Source organism: Crocodylus porosus, unplaced genomic scaffold, assembly GCF_001723895.1.
Source record: "Crocodylus porosus isolate Cpor-Errol unplaced genomic scaffold, CroPor_comp1, whole genome shotgun sequence".
NCBI classification, from domain to species: Eukaryota; Metazoa; Chordata; order Crocodylia; family Crocodylidae; genus Crocodylus; species Crocodylus porosus.
Genome location: NW_017728886.1, coordinates 55,797,355 through 55,817,665, shown reverse-complemented (window position 1 = coordinate 55,817,665; position 20,311 = coordinate 55,797,355). Strand labels below are relative to the sequence as shown.

The following is a 20,311-nucleotide window of genomic DNA, read 5'->3' as shown; positions in this document are numbered from 1 at the left end:
GCCCTCTCTCCAGGCCACCCGCACGAGCCTGAGGCACGCGGGCTCCAGGCGGCGTTTCCCACTCCCCGAGCTCGCCCCGTCGCAACGGGGCCCGGGGGTCCCGCCCGGCGCCGTGCCAGCCGCAGCACGTTTCAGTGCAGCATCTCCCCCGGCTGACACCTCCTAATGGGCCTCGGAAGGTGGATAATTATGCGCTACCATTTCATGGCTTGTTGGAGTGGGAATTCCCACTGAGCTGTCACCACGGAGCAGAATCCCCCTGGTGCTCTCCAGGCTAAATGAGGCTTCACAAGTAGCAGCCACAAGTGGCTTTCTGCTCTCCCTTTTGCAGGAGATCATAGCCAGGTCCCTCCCTCCCCCTTAGGATGTCTTCTCTTCCCACAAGGGTTTATTAGCAACTTTCCCCCTATCCCCCTTGGAGTTTAATCCTCCCCCCTCCTCTTTAAAGTGTGAAAGAAATAGCCTCTGCTCTGGGTGTAAAACTTCCTTCCCCAGGGAAGAGACTACCTGCCCTCACTGCTTTTGCCAGAGACGTTCAACAAACAAGGCCCTGTAGCTTTACCTTGAGCACCTGGATCCAGAAGGTCTCCTCCCTTAAGAAGCTCTTCACGTGTCAAAGAATCCAACCAGGGGCTTCAGAGATGGGTACTGAGCTCTGGGGTTGCTGCGAGGGCAGGAAGCGATCAGGTAACAAACAGCAGTTAGGCCCCACTTCTCATTCTCTCCGGAGGGGTGAAGCCAAAAGAGCGGGTGTTTGTGTTTTCTCTCAGCTCCTAGGAAAGCAAAACATTATTTTATCACAAATCAAAGCACCGTCAAAAGCTGAGACTTGGGAGACGTTGGCGGCAGCCAAGCAGTGTTTTGAAAATGGCTTTTATTTAGTTTTTTTTCCCTTCCCTCTGCTGTATTTCAAAACAGGTAGAAGAAAATGGATAGTGTGGGGTTAGATTTGGATATTAACAGCTTATGTATTTTTTTAACTTTGCATCAGAGAGATGTTCAAAATTGTACTTGGGAGACTCGGCTCCCAAAAGAGCACTTGACAGTACTTAGCAGTGTTTGAAACTTGAATTCTTCTGTCACTAGGTCAGGGTGAATATTTTCTTGATCTAGTAGTGTGTGTCTGTTTATGTGTAGGGACTATTCTTCCTCTTTTTAGGTTACTCCGTGTTTCAGCTCGCTAGCCCCATGGTCATAGAGAGCTCTCTTATTTTAATCAAAGGGCAGAGAATACTATTAAGTTCTTACAGTTCTACTGGCAACTGATTAGAAAGGGCCTGAACAAGGAGATAATCAACATTACACTGATTCTATTCAGGGCTCTATAAAATGCTGATACATGTTTCTGCTTGTGAGGCTGGTCCTTCACATTCCCTAGGAAAGATGAAGTCTCCCATAGACAAGTAGTGAAGTCCAGATTTTCCAGAGACTACTATGGAATTTTGTTGGAAGAAAGACTGCAGGATACAGCATGTAGTGGCAATGACTGACAAAGAAACTACCTTCAAGCATGCAACTGAACTGCATAATGAATCTGAACCAAAAACAAAAATTACATAGCCTAACTGAAAGCTCCAAGTCCATGTAACCTATGTTCAGCTACTTCAGGGAAGTTTTACTGCTCACAAATGACCACTTGGTACCATACCTGTCTCCTCCAGTTGGGCTCTCTTATGCTTTTAATGGCTCTTTCCCCCCACTCAGCCTTCAATTTCAAGGAGTAAGTGAATTTTTAAAAAAATATTTTCAACAGATCTTTGTCAAAAATTATAGATCACCATAACACACCACAGAAATACAAACCAGCCAAGCCCTTGGCTTGTACAGAATCAGAGAAACACAGGGCAGGAATAGACTTCAAAAGTTATTTAGTTCAACTTCCTACTCTAGATCAGATCATTTGCCTAAACTATCCTGGACAAATGCTGGTCTAACTTGACACAGTCATAGAAAGATGGAGCTTGTTAGCAGGAACAGCTCCTTCCCCTTCTTCTTAAAAATACATATACCTCAAAGCAGCTGGAACAGAGCCCCGGGGATTGTATTGCTGCTACATATTTAGGTGGACGATGACAGTGGGATTTCACAAGGGACAATTTGCCACGTGGAGAAGAGTGGCAGTACAAAAGGCACCAATAAAAATGTTTATGTAACAGTTTGCAAGGTGTGCTGACTTCGTTTAATATAGCTTTACTAATCTGAATGCCTGCAGGCAACTCTTAAGAGTTTTAATGTATTACTATATTGATGTAGTCTGAATGAAGGAAGCTTAAGCATGAAAGCAGTTGACAAATCTGTTTTAAAAACTAGTCAGTTATTAGGAGGAGGAGCCTGAGCCTTTATTTTTCTGCTTATGTCCTCACACCTCACTTATCTCCTCACATCTCTGGCACTTTTCAAAGGATCTCATGGCACCCCAGGATGCCACAGGACCTTGCTTAAGAATCACTGCTCTAGGGCTTCTGCAAGCCCCTCCGTACCTCAATTCTTCGCTCAGTAGCTGGTATGTTATCTGGTTATAAGCAGGAGTAACACAGTATTCTGATGAGTCCAATGTGCAAATCCAGAAGTGAAAGCTAGAGATTCCTGTGTTCTGATCCCATCTCTGCTGTTGTTTTTCCAGTAAGCTCAACAATTGTTTAGCCACAGTTTTTGCATCTAGAAAGTGAGGGTAGTAATTAGCTCCTTGCTCATACTGCACTGAAGTAATTTGTTCAGGGCTGCACAATATACACTGCACTGTATGCCTCCCACCAAGGATGTCCCAGTGGCCCAACATAAACCTTTATTAAATGAAAAAGTTTGGTGATTTACAAATGCACCTATATGTGTGGTCTGTTTTCCATTGGCAAAGGACTTGAGACTTATGCCTAATCAGAGTGAGTCTCACTACTGGTGGCCTCCATAGGAAAGTGGATATCACAGGTGGCCCACAGTCACCCAGCAGTTGTAAAGTGCTCACCCTTATCAGACATAGAGAAGCCCTGATTTTAATAACACAATTGGACCGTACAAAACTTTTTCAGACTTTACGTGGATTCCTGCACAAACAGATCTAACCTTCTATTCGTCTTCCAGGCAAGTACTTTAATCAGCTAATTTGGATGAATCCCAAGAATCCTCATGCTTGTATTTCCCATTGGGCAGGAATCAGTTATACTGCATGTAGAGAGAGATCCTGGGCTAGCTTTAACTGACATTTTGCTGCAGCCTGAGGTCTGGCTGCAAGAGGAAGGTGAGTCAAATCGTTTGCTCCTCCCCTTTGCCAGGGGAAAAAAGAAGGTTGGATTTGCCTCTAAACTGAGTAGAAAAATGCATCTGTTTAGCTGTCAAAGATCTGCAGCCTTGCCTTTGTGTTCCATAGGGGTGCTATATATTTAACCACTTTTTACAAGAAACTTACTACATTTTCAAACTCTTTTTCCCTGGGCCAGCAATTGACCATGATGGGCACAATTCAAAGGCACCTTTAAAACTGTTTGTATCTAAACATTAAAGGTGTTGAACATTTCTCACAATCTGTGTAGGATTTTGTTAATGCAAAATCCCACTGATTTTGCTCACTGGTAGCATCTTACTTTATTGTGACAACATAAGTAAGGCAAGTAAGATTTTGCATTTATAAGTACTATTTAAGGTGTTAATTCAGTTTGTCTCTTGCTTCAGTGTAGTTAAATATTTCAAGGATCCATTTTGTTTATATCACAGCATATCAACATAACACCCTATTATAAATACCGCCAAACTAAATGATAGACAAACAAAACAATAGATTTCTGCTATTTAATCTTTGCTTCAATATCCTCTCAACATTAAACAAAGCGGTAGCCAAAAGTATTAGCAATTTTAATGACATATCCTGGATCATGTTAGAGATTAGTCCTATGTTAGGCATAGCACTCTGAGAAAAAAGCAAACAGTACACTTACAGAACTAATTTTTTACTGTGTCTTTCAATAAAGTTTTAATAAAATGTGAAAGCTAAAGTATGAAATGTAGGTTTATATCATAGCTGTCATATTTCCTTTCATTTTCTTATATTATTCTTTATTTCCTTACTGGTGCATTTCATTATTTGGTTACAAAGATGGGTTTATTTAATATTGTAGCTACTATCTTTTTTCACCAAAAGGATGACTTAATATTGGCTTTAAAAAGAGTACCTATGAAAATATTAAAGTATGTACTTATCATTTGTGGGGAGACAGGTGGGAGGAGAGAGAGTGTTTTTTTTTCCTGAAAGAGAATGACTCAGTTTTGTGTAACACTGTGATTTGCTTTGACTGCCTTAAGGCTGTGCTTTCCTTTGCAGTAAATTTACAATGTATATATATTTTTCAGTATGACCTCTGTACAGGAAAATATGCATGAAACAAGAGAATAGTGCAATTACTTGCACATTAGTTTACCATGTATGTGCAGGTAGATGAGGGATTAGTAAATATTTGTAACAGACAGACACCTTTTTCACATGTAGTTTAGTCAGATCTTCTGCTGATAGAAATCAAGATATGTTAAATCCCTGTTCTAATAGCTGGCTCCTGAGATTCTTCCTAGTTACAACTTTCAGATAATACAGTACTGATAATTCAAATGATTTAAATGTAAATTAAACACATTAAATTTAATTTAATATCTACCATATTTTGAGATCCTTAGTCAGGCATTGCCTGATCTCACTAAGGAATTCGAGCTGAGTTGAAAACTGAGAGCAGCCTCACAATTTGGCCAAGTGCTGCAGGAATTATGTAGGAAATACTAGTTTGCAAAATGAGCAAGATGCTTCCTGGGAAGTCTGACTTCAGTAAAGAACATAGGTTCCTAAAGTGGGATTAGCCAGAATTTAGGCACCCAAATCTAAAATTGTAAACCAGAACAGCTCAGCAAACCAGCTCAGCTTCCAGTTCCACCTACCCCTAGACGCAGCTAAGCTCCATACACACCTTACAAGTTTAAAATCTCCTGTTCACTTAGACTTGTACGTTTGCATATATCCAGGCTGCCCCAATCTCAACAAGGCGGAGCAACATGCTGCCTACCCTACCTCCTGCCTAAGTCTACTGGGATTCAGAAACTAGGCAGTCTACTTTGGAAGTGAGGCTTGAACTAGCAGACATTCTAAGAATATGCCTGGCAGACACCAACAGGATCTCTACAAAACGCAGTGGCAGCCACCCTTTCTTTAAAATGTATCTGGAAGAGAAGGAAGTGGTAATGGTGGGGGCAGATTGTCTCTATCACACAAAAGAAGTCATTAAATAAAATGCAAGACAGTTCTGGTAGCAGGAACCAGAACCTAGGACTCCTCTTTCCTAGTGCCCTAATCACCAAGGCGGGGTGCTCAATCTCAGGTACATAGAGCCATGGCATCCAGTCCATAGAGCTTCCCAAGGGTCTGGAAATTTGGCAGCAGAGGAGCAGTGGCAGAACTAATTGCTGCTTTCCTGCTGCCAAATTTCCAGGCCCTTTCAGGCTGGATAACATGATCTTCTACACTAGATCAGGCCACCACACAGGTGGGTTTGGTACATAGGGTTGAGCTGATGCATTGATAGATCTAGGGTTGTGCCAGGATTGGCATGCAGCTGGATCTGCTGTGTGGGGTTGGACTGTTATGCGGCTGGGGCTGGTATGTGGGTTGGACTGGTGCATGGATGGATCCTGCATACAGGGTTGCTTCAGCATGCGGGGTTGTATCTGTGGACCAACCCCATGTAGAGACCCCATGTGGTGTCCAGCCCATGAACAACCCCCATGGCACTCATTTAGCTTGCGGGGCCAGAAGATTGGGTACCACTGCACTAGAGGAATGTTCTGTCTTGAGCGCTTGCATTTTCTCTTTCTCTCTGCCAGCAAACCAGATCCAATTAATCTTTTATTCTTTCCCACATGGCATCTACTGTCAGGAAAGAGTTCAGGGCTGTGGACTCCAAGGAGAAAGAAACTCCTTGAAGTCATGAGTATGGTTCCTAATGCCCAGAACCAGTCAGGATTTTAAACATACCTGTGTCCTCCACCTTTTCCTATTAGCTAGCTCTAGGAAGTTTCCTCTTCAGCAAGAGGACTTTAGGCAACTCCTTGTTTATGCCCTGACTGCTCATTCTATATATGGATCCTGGGTACCTCAACAACAATTTAGTTTGCACTGTAGCAGCCAGCTGCCTAGAAAGTTAAGTGTTATAGCACCTAACCTTTAAGCAACTAAAACTTTATTAGTTTTAGCCTTTGGTCCTTTTATGAGTGTGACAACGACACACAAACTATATATATATAACACACTTGTGAACTGTAGTCTCCGACCCTCTACCCCAAACCTCTGCAGCATCCTTTGATCAGCTGTGACTGCTTAAGTTCTATACTAGGTTTAAAAACAATAGTTTTAGTTATCTAATTTTGGATCTTTTAATCAGTCTTCTTCTATAAAGGCCAAGATCCTGCTTTGAGCATAGGTTTGAGCTAAAGGACTTCCTGACGGTACCTCCAACCCTATTTTTCTCTGATAAAGTGCTAAGCAGCTGCTGTCTGAAAAAGTAAGGCCTTTTTCAGGTCCATCTCAAATTGGGCATGTGAAAATGGAGACAAACATAATCTTAAAAATCTCTTAAAAATCGTGGTCCTGAGTTATAGCTATATACGTAACACTGATATGATTTAAATAGTGAAATCCCTGCTTATAAGATGGAGAACACTCAAAATACATTCAGATACATTTGAATATTATTAACCAAAATAGATTGGGTTAATCATATACAAATACATTTGTATATAATTAACCAAAATAGCTACCAAATTTTAACACTTGCTTTATAAAATTAATATGTTAAACAATACAGTATTTGAAATAACAGAACTGGCCCAGTCATAAATAACCTGTTGAACAAAAGCATACGGAACAACTTCAAACAATCACAGATGATTTTCTTAAGTACATAAATCAAAGAAAAGCACATTTAATAATAGACATAAATTTGATTCTATACATGGCTCATCAGTAGCCAGGCTTTAATGAACTAAACATCCAGGAACTTTAAGTTTTATAAAGTTGTGAAAATACATTACTTGGCTGGCACTCCCTTAATGTTGTATATTACATATGCAATTATGTACCTACCCATATAAAAGTGTCCAGATGTTTCCATCTGATTACATTTGGATTCTGAAAATATCTAGACTAAAATAATAATAATAACCCCCCCCCCCCGCTGCTTCCTACCAACTTGGTGCAGGTGTTTTAATTTGCAATTATCCTTCTTCTTGTATTAGTAAGTGATGTTCACAAGGTAACTGTAACAATGACACAAAGAAGGAAAAATACAACCCTATAAACATTTGAGTAGAAATGTTCTGCAAACCCCCCCAAGTGTGGGGAGTATCCCTGGACCTTACTAAACGGCTCTTCATAAGAAAAGAATATTCAACACTAACTTAAAAAATAAACCAAAATCCTTTGGCACAATTTCTCAGCATACAATTCCATAGAAAGTAAAAGTACTTTCAAAAGAAACTAGAAAAAAAGGAGAAGAGTTAGGATGCAGATGTGCTTGTTTCAGAAGAAAGATAGGACAATACATCTTCAAAAGCCCACTCACCTGAATAATATTAAATATTTTAAGATGTAGCCTCATCAAGATCTATGGAGGATGGCAGTGTCTCAGAACATAGAGTGTAACATGAAGGAAAGAAGGCTTTGTGAGGACACGTGGATGAAAGATCTCCCTCTGGAACCATCCCTGGAGCCAGCACTATTTGTTTTGGTATGGACAATGAGGATTATCATTGATTTGGACCTCTCAAATTGTGCAATAGTTAACCTGCATGTAGATATATTGGCATTATCTTTGGTCCTCCATTCTCACATCATTCTCACTTGTTCTGTATTGTTTCAGACTCTCCAGGACTATGGGTAGATCTACTATAGAAGAAAAAGGTGCATTTTGTAAATAGGGCAAGTTGCAGTTTTACTTCAGTTTAGCCAGTCAAGAAAAACCTTGCTGTCATTGTTGTAAAAATACACCTTTTTCCTAGAATACATTGAATAAGTACTGCCATGCATACTTAGCACAATGATCCCTCAAAGCTGAGCGCACACAACCACATTTCTAATAATGGGCAAAGCTAGTCAGGTTATTATTGATATGGGATGCTTCTTTCACCAGAGTACAAGGAGGTCTGAGGATATTTGTATTCTGCTTTTACCTCTACCACAAACTACCTGTGTGACCTTAGGTAAGTAAAGTTACTCAGCATCCTTGCCTTTGTTTCCCCACCTAGAAATTGGGAATTAAAAAGGTTGAGATTTTTAGCTGGCAACCTCCAGCCCTGCACTGAGGGCATAAAGAGTGGTGCATGCTTCGTTCTCTTCAGCTTCCCCTCAACTGCAGAATCCCAGAGTTCCAGGGAGTCTTAGAAAGGATGGGAGACGGGGTGGGGGAAGGAATGAAGAATATCCATAGTGGGAATCTATCTCCAAAAATTCCAGGTTATGGATAAGTAACTTCTGTTGCTTCACTGAGTGCTTGCCCACATGCATATTCCAAGGTGAGGAACTCTTAATCAGGACTCAAATCACTCAGAGGTGGGTCCTGGAGTTCTAGGTGTATAGCATCTGCAGGATTGCTTTGCCAAATGCAGCATCTGCTCTAGAGACCTGAGGGATACAGACCTGAGGGATACAATAGTGTTTGGTGAGGATGTGAATGGAGTTCCACAGAGAGTCCCTTGATGTTGCTGGTTTCTGATGAAAGAACTCTGATCACTACTGTCAGGTTCACCTTTGCAATTTCATAATAAAATTTGATGCACTCTGGGTTCCAGCTGGAAAAATCTCTGAGCCAAAATCTTTGTCTCTTTGGATCTTTTGGCTATAGACACAAAGAGCCAAGGGGACATTTGAATAAGTTTAGCTCTCTGTGGGTGCATCTACATGAGACATTTGCTGTGGAGTAGACTAATTAGCTCTGCAGTAAATATCTCACATCTACATATGCACTCCTACTAGGCTGGAATAAACTAACTCTGCAGCAGGGTAGTACTTGCAAATACAAGTACTATCCTGCTGTGGAATAACTATCCTGCTGTGGAGTTTTTTACTCCACAGCAGCACACGTGTAGGTGCTGATGCATCTGGATGGAGCATGACTCACTGTAGGGAATGCCTGCTGGCTAGCCCCACACTGGAACACCCTCATGCTCCAGCCAGCCCCTCCAAAGTATGCTGATCTGGGGGGGCAGCCTGGCCCCCACAGGCCCTTTGCCAGCTGTGGCTGCTCTACCCCAGCTCAACATGCTGTGGTCCTGGGCGGCACAGGTGCACCCATAAGCAATACGGCAAGCCTATATGCACCAGAGTTTGTTGCTATTGATGGCACTGGATTTATGACTCAGATACCTTATTCTAGGTGGACCCAAACCCTCAGACCAGCCATGACTTCTTCCATTTCATAATAGGCAAATTTTATTGATAAACAGCAACAGTAGATAAGAGTAATGCAGTCAAGGAAAACAAAATAACCCTCCCAATTATATTGATCTACCATTCCAAGGCTTCACAGGGGAAAGCTACACCTGATCAGTATGCAAGCTTCACCCTGTGGTTCTTTTCTTAATGTCAGCAGTCTTGGAGTCAAGGGTCAAGGCCCACCCCCCTCAGTGGGGTGGGTGAGATGTGCTGGTAATGCACCCTTTGTTTATAGTGGCCTTAGGTTCTTCCCTTGGGGGACCCTTTTGCTGATCTGAAATCCCTCCTTTGTATTCTTTTTTCCTCTGATGACTCTTCATTTCCGGATACCATTGGTTGGTTTCCCTGCGGTTGTCATACTGTCCACATTCTGTTCTGTCAACATATTTCTTTGTTCCAAAAAAACCTATCAAACACATACATCTTAATTTGGTCATTTACTGGTGTCTTAATTGGAGCACACCGGGCCTCGTAATTTGGTGCATCCACCAAAACTGGAAATCCTAGGGGCTTTACAGGTCACTGTGACCTGGCTCCAGTGCAGCAAGCCTATCTTTTGTTATGGAACACTGTTTTTAATTTCCTAGTATATGAGTGAATCCTCAGCTTTCAAGGATTGAAATCTTGGAAAGAAAGATGGACAAATGTATCTGTTAAACAAGGTGAAATTTGATGACAATCTTTGGTTGGAACTTGGGGTGAGTGCGTAATGAGACCTTATGACCAGGTCAGGGGAATCTGCCATCAGACCTTGGGTCTCACTAACCCTTCTTTCTAGAGTGATAGTGACCAAGAAAATGAATGGAATTACATGAAAGTCACCATAGGATCACATAGGGAACATCTCACATAGGTCCACGAGGAGTATGGGCAGGCAGGAAGTACTTCACCAGGATGGGGTTTGCAGTGACAAGGAACTTTTCCATCTGGTTCCATTCTGTGTTGCCATTCTGGGTCCTGCCCACTGGGCCATGGAGGACCCAGGGGGAGGGCAGCAGGGAGGCGAGCCTAAGCATATAGCAGGCAGCCTTCCTCCCCCTTCCACACATGCAGATCTAGTGGGGTGGGGGGGCACATGCCCACCCCTCCTGTGGTTCTGGGAGTGTGTGTAGCTTTGGGGAGCCAGTCTCCTCCTAAGCTGCCCATATCTCTGACCTGGTCCCTGCCCAGGGCCCTGCAGCTGTGCATTCCAGCCCCAGACCCTGGGCCCCAAGCCCCATGTAGTGCTCTGGTTGGGCAGCAGTTGCAGCCCCAGCCCCAGCCCCAGCCCTGCCCAACTCCTTCCCTCTCTTCCCTATGAAGGCCTCAATTTCCTCTACCTCTTCACCAGACTTACCTGCAGAAGCTGCTCTCCAGGCTGCCTGGTGGCCATGTGCATGTGTGAGTATGTACATGCACATGGTGACCCCTGGCCTGACCACCATCTTCCTGCTGCACTTATCACCCTGCCAGTCTGCAGAGAGCTCTTTGCAAAAGTGGAAAATCTGCATATTCCTCCATTAAAATGAAAATTCCACATTTTCCTCTGTTAAAAGGGTAAATCCACATTTTTTTTCTGTAGGAAACTGAAAACCTGCATCTCAGCTGATCACTTTATCATAAACCTTTTGCAAATGTGTTTATTCAGGGTAATGGGCTGCTAAAGAGGTCAGAAATGGTCAGATCACCCTCCTCTGGAAGCTAATGAATAGTAACATTTTGTCCAATATACAGTTATTTTTTTTCACAAGCACCATAAACCTTTTTTCAAAAAGAACCAACTGCTGGATATTGGAATGTGTATTAGATGCAAGAAAATTTAAGAACAGCTTAAAGTCTGCACACAATCCACAGGAAGCAGTGGGCTTCAGTTCCCTAGCTGCTGCTGCTTAGTGGGTGCATCTACATGTGAGTTACCCCAACACAAACTCTGGCATGGTTTGTGCTGGAGTAAGCTGCTCCCAGGCACAGTATTTTTCTGTGTGACTGCAATCACAGCAATTCAAGCTGGAGTGGAGCAGCCCCAGGCTGGTGTGGGGTCTGGATTGGGCTCTAGGTGACGGTGTCAGGCAGCCCCCACACATGAGCACCCTTGTGACACAGTCAGCCCTGGTTACTGTCTTCACATGCATTGCAGCTGTGTAAATTACTCTGCCATAGGATAGTACTTGTCCTGGACAGCACAATCCTACAGCAGAGTTAATTAATTTATTGTACCATAATATGGGTGCACATGTAGATGGTGACACTTTACTGTGGATCTAGTTAGTCAACTCGGCATTAAAACACAAGTGTAGATACACCTAGTTACTACACAGAAAGTTCTCTTTTCTTCATTCTGTCTTTCAAAAACAAGATGTGTATTTTATTCTGAGCAATTGTATGCAATAAAAATTGGTAACCATAGAATGAAGAGCCTCCCATTTTCCTTGGGATAGTCAAACAGCTCTTATTACATGAAAAGTCTGCATAGGCTTTTCCCCTAGTAAACTTCTCTATTGGTGCAGTACCACTGCTACAGTCAAGTTAGCACCACTGTTACAGTCAATGTGGTGCGTGGACTAGCTCCCAGTGTTTTTATTGTCATGATGTGTAAGACAGTTTGAACTTCTCAGAGTTATTGGTGCAGGCTACCTGTTTACCAAATGCAGGAAGAGAACACTGAATCTTTATTTATGAAACAGATTAGATTTATGCTTCTCTACAGGAGGAGTGCTCAACCCCTGGCCCATGGACCTATAGCATCCAGCCTATGGAGCTCCCCATGGGCTGGGAAATTTGGCAGAAGGGAAAGTGGGGGAGGGGGAAGTGGCAATTAACACTGAACCCCTCCTACCACTACCAAATTTCCAAGCCCTGTGTAGACAGATTGGGACCTGCCATGCTCGCCCTGCACACTGAATTGGGCCTAGATGAATCTGGCCCATGGATGCAGTGGCATCATGTAGCAGGTACATGGGGGTGCATGTACACCCCCTGACAGCCAGCGCTCCTCGCTTAGACAGCCAGTGCTCCCCCTGTGAGTGCCGGCCAGGTAGTGGGGGAGCCAGGAGAAACACCACTGGCACTTCTGGGTGCCCTGCTTGTGCTTCCCAGTCAGTGTGTTTAGCTGTGGGGGTACCCCCCCAGTCAGTGCGATTGGCTGCGGGGGGGGGGGAATACCCCCGGTCGGCAAGATTGGCCATGGAGGGACCCTCCCCCCAAGTTGCTGACTGGCCACTGGGGGGGGCACATACCCCCACAACTCAGGAGGCACCAGGTATCCATGCATGGATGGAGCAGCACTGCCAATCCAGCCCAAAGGGCAAAAGGTTGGGCACTAGTGGTCTACGGGTTTAGTTTAACTCCTATATAAACCAAACTCATTTCATTCTAGGTGTATTTATTATTTTGGTTTATATAAAGTAGCTAATCTAAAAGAAACTTAAATCACCTTACCTAATTTTGTTACATTTCTAATCAAAGTAGTTAATGTAATTGAAAAAATTGAAAGGATACCACCCTCTAAAATTATTTGTACTGCAGTGATGCCTGGGCACCACATCAACAAGACCATGATCTCATTCTCCTTGGAGCTGTACAAACCACAGAACAAAGAAGCAGTGCCTTTCAGAAGTCTGCAGTTTCATACATAATAGAAAACAAAAAAGTTTAAAAAAAATACTTGTTTATTCACAGAGCTATATTTCCAAGAGGCATCTTATCTTCTAAACAGTGGTTTTGAGTAATGTAAATACATAATATATAATAGCACTGTATATTTTTTGCAGTGTATAGGAAAGTGTCACACACTGAAGTCTGTTAATGTAAGGTGTAATATGTATGACAATATGGCACATCTGTCAAAATGCCCAAATAATTGTTGGTTTATGGTTTTCATGAATGTAACGGGCTTGCCTCCAGCCTCTGTTACAGACACTAGAAACTGGTCAAGCCAGGAGCAAACTTACCCAGTGGAACCCAGTGGAGTCAGGGAAACGGGTCTGGGAGAAAACCCCAGGAAGGGGATAGACTTTTGGTGTCATGCAGTCATGTGCCAGGGGGTGCAAGCCTTCATTGGCCTGGAATGCTCGCAGGGCAGAAAAGGGAGAGCCTGTTGGGTTTCCCCTGGAGTGGGAAAAGTACAGTAGAGCCAATGAGCTGTACAACACATGTGGGGACATGGGACCTAGATGTTCAGACAGCTGAGTTGGGAAGATCCAGGGAAGGAAAACCAGAACCTGAGTAGGATATGTCTGGGTGCTGAATGAAAAGATAAGTGAAGTGGGCTACTGGGATAATAAGAGACAAGTTAGCAGTGCCAGGGATTGGCGGATATGAGTGCCAGGTCTCGAGGTATCTGGTGAATGGACTGCAAATATATTGATATAGTGATACATTTACTACTGCTTAGGAAGGGACTGAATTCATTGGTGATTAATTTAGAAATGTAGAATGAATGAATTTATATAATTAATTGAGAAATAAGTGAATGAACTCATAGATGCTTATTTTGGGGAAACAAGAAATGAATGGATTTATAAAGGTAGTTAAAGAACAAGGAACAGGGAGAATTCGTAGATGTTCACTCATGAAGGAGCTGGAGAATATACTGGTCATCCCGAGTCAAAGCTAGGACTACACTTCCTCCTTCTCAGGTGTTAAACATTAAAAGTTGAGAATTATTAGCCCTGGGACTCTGAATTCTACTTGTGGAGGAATCCAGAAACCTTCCTCAGATGGTGGCCATGGAAGTGGAATCATGAATGTGGGACCAGTGTGAGTCACACCATGGATTTGAGAGAAAAGGGGCATTGTGTAGGGGAGGTGGAGCCCTTCAAAAGAATACACTGCCTAGCAAAATAGACCTTCACTCTGTGGAACCATCGAACCTGCCCAAGAAATATATGAATAACATGTCTTGGCAGGTAAGCAAGAAGGTGGGCTGGAGAACAAACAAGTCCCCAAAAAGCAGTGACCCAAATCATGTCACTCACAATGAAGTTCCTTTAATTCATATTGCTTTTGAAAGCCAATCTGCATTTTACACATAACTAAACATAACTAAAATATCTGTAATTTAAGGACATGTTAATATACTAATATGCTATACTAATTAGACTAGTGGAAGGTGTAGCTGCTGTTTTAGTCACTCCATCTACAGGTAGACAGAAATCTTCCAGTGGGATCAATCTAATTTAGGCTGAGCTTTACAGTAGATCTGACTTAATTATAGTTCAGGCCAAGACCTTTGAGAGAGCAACTTTGCCAATTCCGAGTGGTACATTTGGTGCACACAGGTTGGAAGTGTCCCATCTATCATTACCCAAGTACTGTAGCCAATCTTGCACTACATTTGGAAAGGATGCACAGATTATGAGAGGATTTAGCCTTAAGAGTTTTAAAGACAACTTTTAGCCCTTTGCCAACTTTGAAAATGAGTTTCTAATTCCAAGTCTAATTTCTAACAGAGTTGTTAAGTAACTTGATTAATTACAAAGTGATTCTTGGAAATGACATTTTAATAACATCACAAACTTAAAGGAACCTGCTAAAAGGGGGGGAAATTCAAAATTATAAACATTTTTTTGATACTGGAAAATTCCTTTGAGGACTGGAGACAGCAGAATTTATAGCATTGCAGGAGACAAATCCAAGCAACTGGGAAGAAAAAAAAATGTTTACACTTTAAAAAAAATGTACATTCTCATCAAAAAATTGGGGAAAAAATCACTTAGTTGCAAGATTCAATGTCCTTTTATCTACAGGAAGGAGCTGAGAAAGTTTCCAATACTGTTCTCTAGTGAACACTGACAGAGCCCTTTATCAGAACCACTATAGTCATGATGGGAATGAAAAAAAACTTAAACACATAGAAGTTTCAACTTATTATAAAAAGGTAACCATAACTGGTAAAAGAAAGTTAACAAGAAGGAAAAAAGACCTCTTTATAAGTTGTCTTTAAACACCTGGGTCTGCATACACAGTTACATACTTATAAGCACTCTTGAAGTTACTACAGTGTGTGCGTATGTGCACAAATAAGGCCACTGCACACACATTAGATTCCTAGCTATTTGAATGCATGGTTTTATTAACAAAACAGGCAATTGCAGATTTTCCACAAAATTCAGGAAAATGTTTTCACAACCCTTGGGCTTCTCTTCATAGCCTAACTTTTAATGATAACTACTGAACAGCCCATTTGCTGGCTGCTAGCACTTTTCCTTCGTGGGTCTTAGAGCACTATGCAAATTTGAAAAAGTAGCATAAACTCAGTTTTTCATATAGGAACATTGGGGCTCAGATATCAACATTCAGTGAGTTATTCACAGATGTAGGAAAATCCCTGAAGGGGATTCTGTAATCATTTCATGATCAGTATTTTACTCAAATGGTTATTCTGATCCCTTCCGTTCTTCCATAAGGCATACAACAGGACAGTTACTTTTGTGTCAGGGCAGGTACTGCTGTGTTAGCACTGACAGATATAATGGTCTTCATATATCATCTTGAACTGATGTTAGAATTCTAAATCTTAAATTGATATTAGGGGGCTTCTGTAAAAAAAATAAACTAGGACTTAAAAAGGTGAAGAGATTAAGTAAATAACTGAAATATGGGGTGGGTTGAGTAATAAAACTTTAATCTGGATCTAAACATTGTTCAAGGGGAGGGCTGTTTGAGTTTTAAGGGAATGTCCAACATTATTTTCAATTGTAGCAAACAGGTCAATTTAAATTTATTATTCAAACCACCTTCTATAAAAATTAAGGGAAAAAATTAACATCAGTTCAAGATAATACATCAAAACCATTGTATCTGTCAGTACTAACACAGTAGTAAGCATTCAGTTACACGGCCTATGGAAGAGGGGAAGGAATCAGAAAAAAACACTTAAGTTAAATACTCATCATAAGCTAATGTGAGAAATAGATGTTTTCCATGTTCCTATTCAGTTCAGTATTGTAGGTGTATCTTGGCATTCTGAGCTAAAAACTGCAAGCGGGCTGCCAGCTCCAAGTCCCCAGCAGAACAGCGTGTGAAGAAAGTTACCTGTAAAACCACAAGGTCAGACCACACACGACAGTACTTTTTTTTTTCCTGACATCTCATTTCTAAAGATGGCTTCAGGCCATCCTTGTTTTAGAGAAGCGTTTGTGCATTTACTAAATTAAAATATGCTTTCTGCTTTGCCATTAGCTGGTGATGAGTTCCTGCTTCTATTATTTTTCCATTGTTAATTACAACAATGATATCTGCATTCTGTATGGTTGACAGGCGGTGAGCAATCACAATGCAGGTCCTTCCTTTCCGTGCCTGATCAAGGGCTTGTTGTACCACCTACAGAAAAATACGGAAAACATTATGGACCCTACTTTAATATCAATTTCAAAATTTTTAACCCTATACTGGCAACATTAAATAATTCACCAACAAGTGCACTAATAATGCATTTTATCAGTGAAATCTGCAGATCATAAACTTTCTTAGCCCATGTTATTCATGTCTAACCTGAATAAGGTGAAATTGTGTGGTGGGCTGTATCCTTTCTACACTAAAATTTAACAATTTCTACCACCTGTTGTCAACTCTGAATTCAAAATCTGAATTTTCTTATTGCCAAAGCCTTAACAGCTTTTCTACCTGGGGGAATTTATTAGCAGAACTATAATTCCCTGTGTAGACACTAGTATTCTGGAGGAGCAGAAAAAGTCTGTTTACACAAGGCAATTTACTAGTGCAATTTCCCAAGTGGATAAGTAAGTGCAGACATGGGCGACTGCTACCTCCCAAGTCAGGGGGGACACTTGCCCCCCCCAGTGAACAGTCAGAGACTGCTGGGGGGGGGTGTCCCTCTGCAGCTGATCCCACAGGCCGGGTGTGCCGCTGGCACTTCTGAGTCAGCGGGATCAGCTGTAGAGGGACTGCTTCTCCTAGCACACTCCCTGGCTGGTGCTCTCAGGAAGGGCAACAGCACTCTTGCCTGCCCACCCCCTGTCCAGTAACGCTGCTGTCAGGGGGTGCACCAGTGCTCTCAGGGGGTGCATGTGCATTGTCACTGAGTACAGACATTTCACAAAATGCTGTTAAAATAAAAAAAAATTAGTTATAACTTCACACACAAAGCCACATTTAAAAGGTGTTAAAAAGTTTGTGTTGTGACAATGTTATAGTTGGTCAGAACAATTTTAAATTAGAACATAGTGTGGTTCTGGAATGAACCAAATAAAAACACCTAAAATGTATTGAGGACCATAGTTTAAAATTGTAAATTGGATAGAATAAAATGCAATTCCCTCAGTGGCATACAAGGTTCTTTGGGTAAATGTGATATCTTTTATTAGGCCAACTAAATAGTTGGAAAATTTGTTCTTTCCAAGCTTTTGGGTACAAACACCCTTTTTCATGCAGAGGGAGTCTACAGTTGTATTGACTGTATGTTCCCTCAGTGGCAGTGGTAGCATTTATTTTTCCTCTCTGCATGCAGGTTTTAAACCAGTGATTCAATGGGTTTATTTTTGAGTCTGCTTTAACATGGGCAAACTGTAATGGATTTTTTTTCATCCTTGGTCCTCTGCTTTATAACTTAATATGAACAATAAAAATCTTGCCTCTTTAAAATCAATGAGAGTTTTGCCATTGACTTAAATCAGAACAGCATTTCACCCTAGCTGCTCTTGTGTAAAACATGGGACTGATCTTTCATAGACCCATAGGGCTACATACATCACCAGTGACTTCATTCAGCAAAGCTACTGGTGGAACAAGGTGTTACTCAGTGCAACTAAGGACATTAAGCAGTGAAGTGGTTGCTCACTTTCACTTAAATACAAGCAATCATCAGCAAGTCCTAGTGTGGTATTAAAAAAATACTGCTCAGAAATTTCATCGGTTCATAATAAAATCTTATGCCCTGACAGCTTGTGCAAGTACAGCCGCAATTCTCTCTTTTTTTCCAAGGAAAAAGAACTATAAAAACAGTGGACACCACTATGAAAGTGTTTGAATTTAGCAAGTTAAAAGGCATTGTATGATTGCATCAGACTGGAGAGACCTTACGAAATATAAGACAGTCTGAAGGTGAAAAGAGAAGAAGAAGAATTGTAAAACTCAAGTGTTCACAAAGCAGAAGATGAGCCTATATAAGTGCAAGAGATTTGAGTTTCTCATAATGCCTATTTACAAACTGAAACATACTGAAAAGTTTGCATGTGCTGCCTTATACGCATGTGGCCCCTTTAACCATAGGCCAACACCGCTGCAACTGACACTACATCATAAAGAAAAAGGAAAATATCCCAGAAAGGGCAGCGGATACTATGATCCCTGCTTGGCCCTCTGAAAACTGCTTACTTAGGTCTCTGATACAGGATGAAGCAGCCCATGTCACATTTCAGACTAAAGACTGCATGAGCATAAATTGGGAGACCTTTGCCCCTTTCTTATTGTTCATATTAATTTCTAAAGAGCTGACATATATTCCTATACATTTTTATTACATATAGATTGTTACCTTTTCACTTTCATTGTCAAGTGCTGAAGTGGCCTCATCTAACAATAACATTTTTGGTTGCCGGATAAGAGCCCTTGCAATGGCTATTCGTTGTTTCTGGCCACCAGAGAGCTGTGTTCCTTTATCTCCAACTCGTGTGTTGTATTTCTGTTACAATAGTATACAGTTATTAAAAGCAAGAGGTTAATGTTTAAATTACATGCAGGTAGAGATGTACTTAAAAATCTATTTCTATTTTTTTTCTGTGTACATTTTGTATTGGAAAAAGAGTAGAAAGTCTATTTTTGGTTACTGTTGTATTGCCCATTGTGATTCAGAGCATGGGCATAGTAGGAAAGGAATGAAGAAGCTTATCATCTCTGTAATAACAATTCTTGGGTGCACTGTCACAGGCAAACACAAGGCTGAGTGGGGAATACAGCAGAAGTGTATTTGCTGCACCTTTTCTTTGGAGAATACAGCCCCAGGTGTATTCTACAATACTGAATCCTCTTGTTCTCACCAGGTCTTAGCTATTGGTGTACCACTGATGGAGAAAATCTCATGGAGTAATTCACACCACTTAATAAAACAAGTAGCATTTGAACATAAAATCAAACACTCCTGATTTTGCGATGCTGTAAATTGCAGAAGGTCACAATATCACAAAACAAAACCATCAAACTTTTCTTTACTTTAATGTGTTCAGTCACTTGATTACCTCAGGGAGTTCTTCTATAAAAGTATGGATATTTGCTGCTTTTGCTGCTGCTCTTATCTCATCCATTGGCACAGTCCGACTGTTATCTCCATAGGCAATATTTTCAGCAATGCTGCAATCAAAAAGCACTGGCTCTTGGGATACTATTCCTATTTGAGAGCGTAGCCACTGTACATTCAAATGCTTCGCATCAGTGCTATCAAATAGCTGCCAACAACAACAAATGTCAAGATTGGGCTTTTGTCTTCTTTTTCAGTCAGACTTTATTCACAAATGCAAAAATCATCACTACAAGAACTACAAAAGCTGTTGAAGCAGTGAAAGCGGTCTTGCCTGTCTCCAAGAAAGATTTCTAGAGGGAGGAACTATTCATTGCTATTTTTTGATAGTTTTTGTTGTGTCATTTTCACCTGCTCATATTACCTTGATCTGGCAGCAATGAACTTCTCATATCTTAACTCTAGTGAATATGCTGATTATCATATTGGTTTTTACAGCATTGATTCAGATGAGAGCTAAGCAAAAACTGGAATTTCTACCCTCCAGGAAATTACATTATTTCAACATCTTTTTTCAACCTATATCCATAAGAAAAGTTAAATATCAACACTTTTTCATTGAATGAAAGGCTTTGAATCAGAAATGTTTTCTTTCAAGTAAGCTTTGAGACACTGCATCT

General features: G+C 41.4%; 1 protein-coding gene across 1 annotated transcript in view; it reads right to left on the bottom strand.

Annotated features, from left to right (window-relative positions):
- Nucleotides 1-13,089: 13,089 nt before the first annotated feature.
- Nucleotides 13,090-20,311, bottom strand: part of LOC109309643 (ATP-binding cassette sub-family B member 5-like) — a 91,167-nt gene continuing 83,945 nt past the window's right edge. Inside the window, exons 26-28 of the mRNA XM_019534436.1 lie at nt 19,633-19,839; nt 18,933-19,079; nt 13,090-16,759 (exon numbers count right to left, since the gene is read on the bottom strand). Of these exons, the coding sequence (XP_019389981.1) occupies nt 16,562-16,759; nt 18,933-19,079; nt 19,633-19,839 (552 nt within the window). The 3' untranslated portion in view covers nt 13,090-16,561. The remainder of the gene's footprint in view (nt 16,760-18,932; nt 19,080-19,632; nt 19,840-20,311) is intronic.